Source organism: Alligator sinensis, unplaced genomic scaffold (assembly GCF_000455745.1).
Source record: "Alligator sinensis unplaced genomic scaffold, ASM45574v1 scaffold1129_1, whole genome shotgun sequence".
Classification (NCBI taxonomy): Eukaryota; Metazoa; Chordata; order Crocodylia; family Alligatoridae; genus Alligator; species Alligator sinensis.
In genome coordinates, this window is record NW_005842580.1 from 367404 (window position 1) to 376369 (window position 8966).

At 46.1% G+C, this 8966-nt stretch overlaps 1 protein-coding gene across 2 annotated transcripts in view; it reads right to left on the reverse strand.

Moving 5' to 3' along the window:
• Positions 1 to 264: 264 nt before the first annotated feature.
• LOC102372754 (C->U-editing enzyme APOBEC-1-like) overlaps positions 265 to 8966 on the reverse strand; it is a 9020-nt gene continuing 318 nt past the window's right edge. Inside the window, exons 2-4 of one of the 2 annotated variants that reach the window (XM_006032621.3) lie at positions 4892 to 5289; positions 3695 to 3774; positions 265 to 2186 (exon numbers count right to left, since the gene is read on the reverse strand). In XM_006032621.3, coding sequence (XP_006032683.1) covers positions 2121 to 2186; positions 3695 to 3774; positions 4892 to 5289 — 544 coding nt within the window. In that variant the 3' untranslated portion in view covers positions 265 to 2120. Of the gene's footprint in view, positions 2187 to 3655; positions 3775 to 4891; positions 5290 to 8966 lie in introns of both variants that reach the window. The other variant, XM_014524190.2, reaches the window with a different exon arrangement.

The following is an 8966-nucleotide window of genomic DNA, read 5'->3' on the forward strand; positions in this document are numbered from 1 at the left end:
CAGAAGGGCAGCTAAGAAATGATGCACTCAAACTCTCTGGTTGCTTGCAATAGGCCACAAGACCATCTTGCGTTCTTGCAGTAGGGATCTCACATGATGGAGTGATGTGTGCTGTAAGAGCATGGATAGACAGACAGACAGATCAACAGCCAGAAAACCCAGTCAGGAAATATACAACTTTTGGTACCTACAACAACAGATCAACCATGATGTTGCATTGAAATCAGATTGCATTGGTCCAAATTTCTACGTCAGTAGACCATCCATTTGTTTCTTTTTTTATTATCAATAAGTATAAAACATAACAGTCATATGTTCTTTTACATTTATTCTCCTTGGTTAAAAAAATTACGAAAAGGCATGTAAGAAAAACAAAAAACATTGTGGAAACTGAACATCCCAACCGTCCCAACTAGCCTTTGAATTCCAGCTCTCTCAGATGGGATTTTGCAGGCAAGATCTAGCATATCACCTCGCTTCACTGCTCAGGAAAGGAGAGTTTGCTAGCGCTCAGAGGAACAGATTAGGGCTGTATTGTTTGACCAGGGACTATTTTCTGTGCTGGTGGGTAAAGAGGCAAACAGCATAGCTGTCGCCAGGTCTGTGGCTGAAAATACAAACTTTCCCTGTTGGAGAGGAAGGTGTAACAGAGACTCCATAAGTACAGTGGCTTATTTAAAATAAGTTTGTTTAAGTGAAACCTGTTCTTTCTCTCTCTCTCAAGGACAGTCTGTAAAGAATGCCTTCTTGGCCCTGCAAGACACATGGGGCAGAGTCACAGCACCATGAAGTTGTGTTTCTAGTCAGTGAGATAACTCTGGATAAATGGCACATCCTGACTCCACAGACAGATGTCAGGCTCCCTTCCAGGACAGGCCACTGATACCATTGACTGCAGTGCAGATTCATTTGTAACAATGTACATGAGAGAAGAAGCAGACCCAGAGTCAGGGCCTTGGAAATGAGTGACTAAAATAAGCAAAAGCCAAGGCACACCCTACACAGTATGGCTTTGAGAGAGGGAACTGGACAATAATCCAATTCACATGTCCTCCAGGGAATGACTACTGCCTGGCAGGGTGTCTACACAGCACAGTGCAGCAAGTCCTGGAAGCAGCCTAGCTCCACATGAACTAATGCACCCTGGTTTGCAGGCAGCTGTTCTGGCTGCACTACACACCTCAATTATCTCTGCAGTGCTGCACAGTAGGCCTGTGTGAGTAGGCAGCTAATCGATCCGGCTTCGGATCCTAACGAAGCCAGTGCTTCGATCCGGACATGCTGCTTCGGATGCCAAAGCATTCAAAGCTTCTCCAGATCCGAAGCATTGTCCGAAGCCTCACACAGCCCTACTGTGCAGGACCATGGAGACAGACCCTGAGTTCCAGATGCAGGGCAGGGCTCACAGTCAAAATGCAGCATTTCTGTGTGTCAGTGAAGCAAATCTCTTCTGCAGGCTCTGGATAATCCTGGCCATGGAATCTGGTTCTTACCATTTCAGGGGTTTTCTGCAGAGGGCACCCATCCCAGCACTCCTGCACTCAGGTTGTCTTTGGGATTTGACCAGATTGCTTTGCACAGGCTGCTAGCTGGGGCAATGAAAAGGGAGCAGCCAAGAAGATAGTTATCCTTGCCAAGATGATTATCAAAGTTTTTAAAGAGTGGTGGCAGCTGGACAGCAGCGTGACCCCTGGCATGGACCCAGCTCTGCTAGCAGAAGGTGACACTGTACCACTTCCCCCAGACAGCAGCATCTCTGTAAGCAATGCAGTGTCTTTCCCATGGGTTTTGCTGGCAAAGATACGTTAGCTATGGACTACACTCCATTTCCAACACAGCTCTGCAGTCAGAGTTTGGTAATGCAGATGAGGGCAGTCACAGTCACAGGATTAAGCTGTCTGGTGCATTTCTACCTGATGATTGAGTGTAGCCCAATCATCAGGGATCCAACAACAGAGAAAACAAAGAGCAGTAGCCTGGGATAGTGTTTCCCAATGCAGACATCATCCTCTCATCCCTCTCTTCCTCCCCTCCACTCCCCAAGTTTTGGAGTTTCATTTCAATATATCAGCCCCTGGTTTCTGTTGTTTGGGGGAGGTTTTGTTCCAGTGTCTTCACAGCTATTCCAGGAGATGTTGTGGGTGGTTCCCTCTACCAGGGATTTGGACTCCTGCAAGGGGATATTCCTGGTGGGGAAAAAGGGATCTGAAATTAATTTCTTTTCTAGAGATTAGCAGCAAAACATTTGTGCATTAGACCCACCCTGGTATCAAGTGGAGAGGGCAGGGACTCTTTCTATGAACTATAGCGATTCATAATATTTCTTTAGGTGGGGCTCAGACCCAGGACAGTGGTCAAAGAAGTTCTGGGACATGCTTCATGATTACATGGGCTCGCTGTTTGGCCTGGTCAGCAATTTTCTGACCAAATGATATCGTGAGAATTCTTAAGTTTCTTTCTCATTGTGGAAGGAAAGCAAATCATAGATGCTCCATCAGACCAAGCATCTCATTTTTAACCAGACTCTGCTCCCCATGCACTAGCAGTGCATTACTGATGAACCACTGAACCTAACAGTTCAGGTATCAGGAAGATTTCAGAAGAGGGTATAGGCCTGATAAGTCCCGCTTGGCCAGAGTAATGTCATGATGGTGTGAGGGGGAGAATACACAAGGACCAACAGACTCTCTTTATGCCTGAAGAAGGGTGTTGTGCCCAAAAGCTTGTGAAGAACAATTTTTCCAACTATTTAATTGGTCTAGTAAAAGATATCACATCTACCCAAAGAACATTGCCTGCCTATGATGGTGTGAGTGCACATGACTTAGTTGAGCAAGTATTGGGTTGCTATACAGGGTTAGCATTTTGTGGGCACTGACTAACTGCAGTGTTAGGTTAACCAAACATGGAAAAGCATACATGACTAACAACCTGTAGCCAGAAGTATAAAAAAGTTGTATAGCTGCAAGGGATCAAATCACTTGAGACTCCACTGAGCAGTTTTGACCATCGTGAGTCCCTGAGTAAGTGGCAGCACCTGACCTGCTGACCTAGCTTCTCTTGACTCCAAGGCTACATAAGCATTATAGTTATTGTTGTAAATAAGTTAATGTTTAAGCATATCCCAATAAAGGTTTTGATGTATGACTAGAATGATCTCAGTGATCATTAATCTCACTCTCCACAGCAGCTAAAATTTAGAGTAAGTAACAAGGGCATATCGACCCCATTCAAAGAGTAACAGGGATGGGGATTTCTAGCTCAGGTGGTAGCAGGGGAGGTCTTAGGCTGACCACAATTTTTTTAGCACAAACAGAAAATAGGAGAAGCATGTGCTATGTAGCAGTGGAAGCTGCAATCCCACGGGAACTACAGGAGGATGGGTCTTTAGAATAAGACCTGGACATTTCCTACTCTGGAGTGTGCCTGATGTAAGCCACACACTGCAGGTGGCCTTATACAGCGGCAGAGAAAAGCCCTGCAATGTTTGTCCCTTGGAGGGACAGTGCAGCTTTTACCCCTATGCTTTTCAGTTAAGCAAACCTCAGCACTTCAGTACAAGGAGGCCTTTTCCAGCTCTATTCAGTCTCTTTTTCTGGGACATTGGGTCACTCTGGGGTTCAGTTTCCCCACCCTCCTTCAGAGATCTACTAACCCAAAAGATGTCAAGCAGGCGGGAATAATTCTCCTTTACCCATGGATCAAACTGCGAGGGCCAATAATCTTCATTTCCATTCTGATTACTGACAAAGACTTTCCAGCAGTAGTTATAATCTGGAGAAATAAAAACAGTCAGTCCTGTGCTGAGGAAGGCATCATTGGTCCTGGCACACACAGAGATCAGCCAGGCTTAGGGGACTAAACCTATCTTATGCTGTGCAGTGGGCTCCTGTCACACACACAGGCAGCATAGCCAGGCCCAGTTGATGGAAGCTGAGAGCCCATGGCATCTGGTGCCCGTGCTCTCCATAGCTTTCCCATCACTCTGCCCCAGGCAGCTCTTGCCAAACCAGTACCCCTAAACTCAGCTCACTTTTTGCCACTGGGACAAGGTGCTCATTTTTTGAGGGGAAGTTGAATATCCTCTACATTTTTGGGAAAACCAGCAGCAGCAGTACAGTATTTTCAGGGAGGGGAGATTTTGCAGCCAGGCTGGATTAACCCTTTAGTGGGTTCTAGGCAAACAAACTTGTGGGCCCCCAGATGAAGATGAAATGTTTATATTACTTTTTTCACTCTATAATTATAATATGTAAAATAAGCACAACTGAGTCCCTTTTTCACTTATGGCCCTAGGCATGTGCCTAGTTCGCCTATGCGTTAATCTGGCCTTGACTGTAGTCAAGCTGACACTGTTGGAAGAGGCCCATGAAGGAGTCTGATCCCCTCTTGGTGTTCCCTGGCATGTTAGGCGCAACAGCTGTGCTGGTCCAGCTTCCCCCAGCATAAGGCACCCCAGTGCATCTTGGCCCTGAGTTTCCACCTCTAGAAAAAAATGGGCACTTCCCCTCATGGTTTATTCAGCCCCTAGCCTCATCATGAGGATGAGAAGGTACCAGCAAGCATGCAGATTTTGGGGGCACACATGTCTGGACCTTAGTCAACAAGAAACCACGAGGCACCATTATGTGAGAGGCACCAGGGGAAGGATAGAAAGTGGAGACCTCAAAGGGAATAGTTCCACCCCCCAGTGCAACACCTCCCCACCAAGTTTGGCAGCCAGTCTGGTACCACTGACCTGCACAGGAAAGTCTCCATGGTCCATTCCACAGCCCCACTGGGACCAGTCAATGTCCCAACTAGAACCAGTGCCCAACCAACAGGGTGTTCCATGGTCCGGCTGCCAGACAGCTCTGGCCTTTCCAGACCCACTAACCCCATCAGCCATTACCTGCGATGTCCATGACTCGGATGATGACTTTTTTGCTCCTCAAGAGCCTGAGACCCTTGCGGTTCTCCTCCTCTGTGTGGTAGTAGAGCTGTGCCACGTAAATTGTTAGTTTCAAATAAGGGTATTTCTTTAGGAACTTCACAATTTTTGAGGCGCAGTCTGCACAAGGACTCCAGGACAGGTACCAAGTGACAGAGCAACGAACAGGATGCTTCATTGCTTTAAAGATGTTGTTCATGAAGTAGTCTTCAGCATGGATATCCGTACGCTGATTTTGGCACCAATGTAGCCAGGGTTTGCCATACTTCCCCCACTTTATCTCACAGAGCAGGTGTGCCTCCTTTGTCCCGTCAATTGGTTTATAATTTTTTTCAAATGTGTCTCTTGAAATATACTGCCTGGAAGTGGAGGGAGATTGCAGGAGTCACTGACTGCAGCTTCACCATGAGCAGCTCTTCAGTCACAATCAGGACATAATGAGAGGGATAGGGAAGGAGAGGAAAATACATGGAAAGATAGAGGGAGATGCTGACAGAGCGAGGGGGCAGTGGGATCAATGGTTACAGAGAATAATAAAAGCTAGAGCTGCCCTCATAGAAATGAAAGGGAAGTGAAACCTGAACTGTAACCCAGCATCCATCCTGGTTGCAAGCTGGTATGGAGCAGGTGGAAGCTGCAGCTTTCTAATTCACCCCAAGCTGGTTTAGCACTATTGCTTTCTTTATCACAAGCCCTGGCATGTCCCCACAGACCCCTTGTGACTTTGTTTCACCCCTTTCTGCCATGTTTAGGGACTGAGCTCTCAGGTTTGCACGCATGTCATTTTGATACTTTGAGCACTTTTGAAAAGGAGAAAACCACTGATATGTAGTTGATTAAGTTTTTCCTGGGGTGCCCTACAGTGTTAGCACCATTAGGCATATGAACGGTTCCACATGATTCATAAGATAAATTCAGTGATTTCAAATAGGAATCCATTATGTCAAAAACATTCTGACTTGTGGTCTCGCTGAGTTCTTTGCAATGGAAGAATTGCTCTAGTATTTTTCCATAGGCAAAATAACAAGTGAAAATTAAGAGCTGGCATTTTCCTAAGGGAGCTTTGCATCTGAAAAGACTGAAAACCACTAAAATGAATGAATGAATGAATGAATGAATCAACAAACAAACAAACAGCAATTTTCAAGCTCTCCTCATTTGCAAAGGGGCTTCTACAGTTGGTGCCATTCCAAGTGCAGACTGGAGTAGAGGCATAACAAGATCCTTTAATGCCCAGAGCAGGGTGGAGGAGGTGGGGAGAGGGAGGAGGAGTGGAGTCTTACCTGCCCTGGCTCTCTGCATTGTGAAGGAAGCTGCTACTGCTATAGCTGCTGCTGTAGCAAAATGGGCTCAGGCTGCAGCAGCCTCACATTGGGAGCCCACACAGATGCCCTGTTTGCTCTCCTCCAATACATACAGTTATGCTATTGGCAAAGGGCAGTGCCTGCTGTAGCAGACTCCCTGAGAAGGGTGCCATTCCACCTGCCCCTTGCTCCCTAGATATACAGCTAGATATGAAGCTGCACCTGCCTGGCTCATCTGCCCAGGCAGGATGGAGCTGCACCTGTTGTGGCCCAAATATACTGCTCATATTTGCTGCCAGGTGCCCCACTTGCCCTCCCCAGCAGTTATGCTGCTGTCCTGAAAGACAGAGCAGGAGGGAAGTGCTGTACTGATCACCAGGTCTTTTCCAGGAGAAATGTTTGATGCAGACATTCCCTTCTCAGTATTGTCTATGAAATTGCACAGAGGCTGCAAAGCACCAGGGATGGAAGAATAAAGGAGAGTGTTAATGTGTGTGTAAAATTGTGCGCAGTGGAGATGTGCCCTTGCATACTCTCCCTCAAGCCTACTGAAAAAGTGTGGCATAAAAGGGAGAAGAAGTTAACAACCCTTCAGGCAGGAAATAGTGCCAGACAGCCCCACAGGGCACTGCATGAGGACAGCTTGGCAAGTGGGGCATGAGCTCTGAGTGCTACCTAAGGGGAGAGGGGTGCTAGAGTGGATTAGAGGGCATGTCACCCTCCCATCCTTTCTTCTTCCTGCACTTTCCCTGCACTTTCCAGCTCCAGCCCCAGTAGCAATGGCAGCATTGCTCCTGTATCCTGCCCTGGAGCCTCTGGAGCTAGACATGGTGCAAGGAGAGAGGGGAGGGGAACTGTCTCAGGTGCAGTGCTGGCCAGTTAGGCCTCTGCACAGGGCTCCTTTGGGAAAATATTGAGTGACCCCAGGCTTGAGGCCCACCCAGGAACCTAGGAAAAGGGATTACTTCACCTGGGTTCCCTTCATGAGCAGCTTTTCCACACTCACAAGCAATAAGTCCAAGGCTTTAAGGCAAAGAGAAATGTATTGAGCAGGAAAGGGGGACATGGCAAACATTTTTGGGAAAGCCATTAATGATCAACTTCATAATTAGGAGAGACCCTCACTTCTCCTCCAGGGTGTCTTAGCAATAAACCCCAGCTCTCCTCTCATGATGGCGTGGTCATTGAGGTATCAAGCCACATCCTTCCTACCCTTCTCTCTCTTTCTAATTTTTATTGTTCCTTTTAATCCAGCACAAAAATCAGAAATACATATACATGTCAACCTGAACTATGTATGTGTCTGTCTCAAACAATAAGTAATAAAGCACTCTGCTTGTAGTCATATCTCTAATGCCGGTGGCTTTGGAGAGAGCTCAGTAGCATGCAGAGTCCATGTCACAACGGCAGTGCCCTTGCAGGGGCTCCCTCTTCTCTCTATCTACTCCAGCGGTGGCCAAAACAAGGCACGTGTGCTGCAAGTGACACAGGTAACCTATGTGTGCTGCACCTGGTGGACTGAGAAGGGGAAAAGCAGCACAAAGGCAGATAGGACAGGGAGCAGAAAACAGAGAAGCTCTTTGAGCAGGGGAAGGGGACTGGAGTAACAGTGGGGGAGAGTGTGGGGCTACTTTATAGCACATCTGTCAAAAAGTTTGGCCCCCCACTGGTCTACTCTGTGCCTGACTCAGCACTGCTTTCCCCTGCCACTCCAAAGTGTCCTTGCCATACATCTTGCATGCCAGGGACACTTGTTACAGTCGTGATGTCTACTTCTAGTTTACAGTCCCTTTCTCTCTCCCTAACATTTTGTAGCCTTTGTGCAATTGTATAATAGGCTTCCTTTAGAAACATAAAATGCATAAATATATATTCCTTCTAAAAATCTGTGATTTTATACACACATACAAATAATAAAAATACATGCAGACATGAACATATATTGGGTGCTTCCTGATGTTGCTGTTTTTCAGACTTTATCCAGTTATCTGACAGACAACATTTACAACTGAATTAACTTCATTTCATTTACACTAACCCAGCAGCTGCATGAAAACAATTCTCAAAAAATGCATATATATATATATATATATATATATTGATATACATCTCAATCAGTGATTCTCAACTGGTATTCCCCAAGATCTTTTGACTAGTGCCACAAGCAGTTATGAGAAGATTGGGGCAGGCTCGGGCTTGTCCCTGCCTGGCTGCTGCCCAGCCCCCACTGCTAGGTCCTTTTGCAAGCAAGCGCTGTAATGCATTAATTTTTGAAATGGGGTGCCATTCAATTCACAAAAGATATGGAGCAGTACCTCAACTCAAACAGGGTGTGTCTGGAGTCTGAAAAAGCTTGAAAACCATTGATAATATGAAAGCTTCTCTTTTACTCCTTCATCACTAGTGCTTTGCAATGTTTGTCAAGGGTTTACTACACTTTCTTTAAAAGGAACATTCTGCACAAAAATATTTGTTCTTCATATTTTACGTTATGCATTACTTTTCTCTATCATCCATGCTGCATTTGGAGCTGAAGAGAGCAGAAAATGTGGTATCAAGCATTATATTTCAAGGAAAGGAAAAGAGAGATAAAATCTTGCCCCAAATGGCATGCATGTACATAAAACAGCCCCACACATTTTATGCTGAGAGCTCAGAAGAGAAACCCAGATCCATATGACACAGGAGAAGCAGAGCAAGCCCTACAGAGGAAACAGCGGCAAACCATAGTC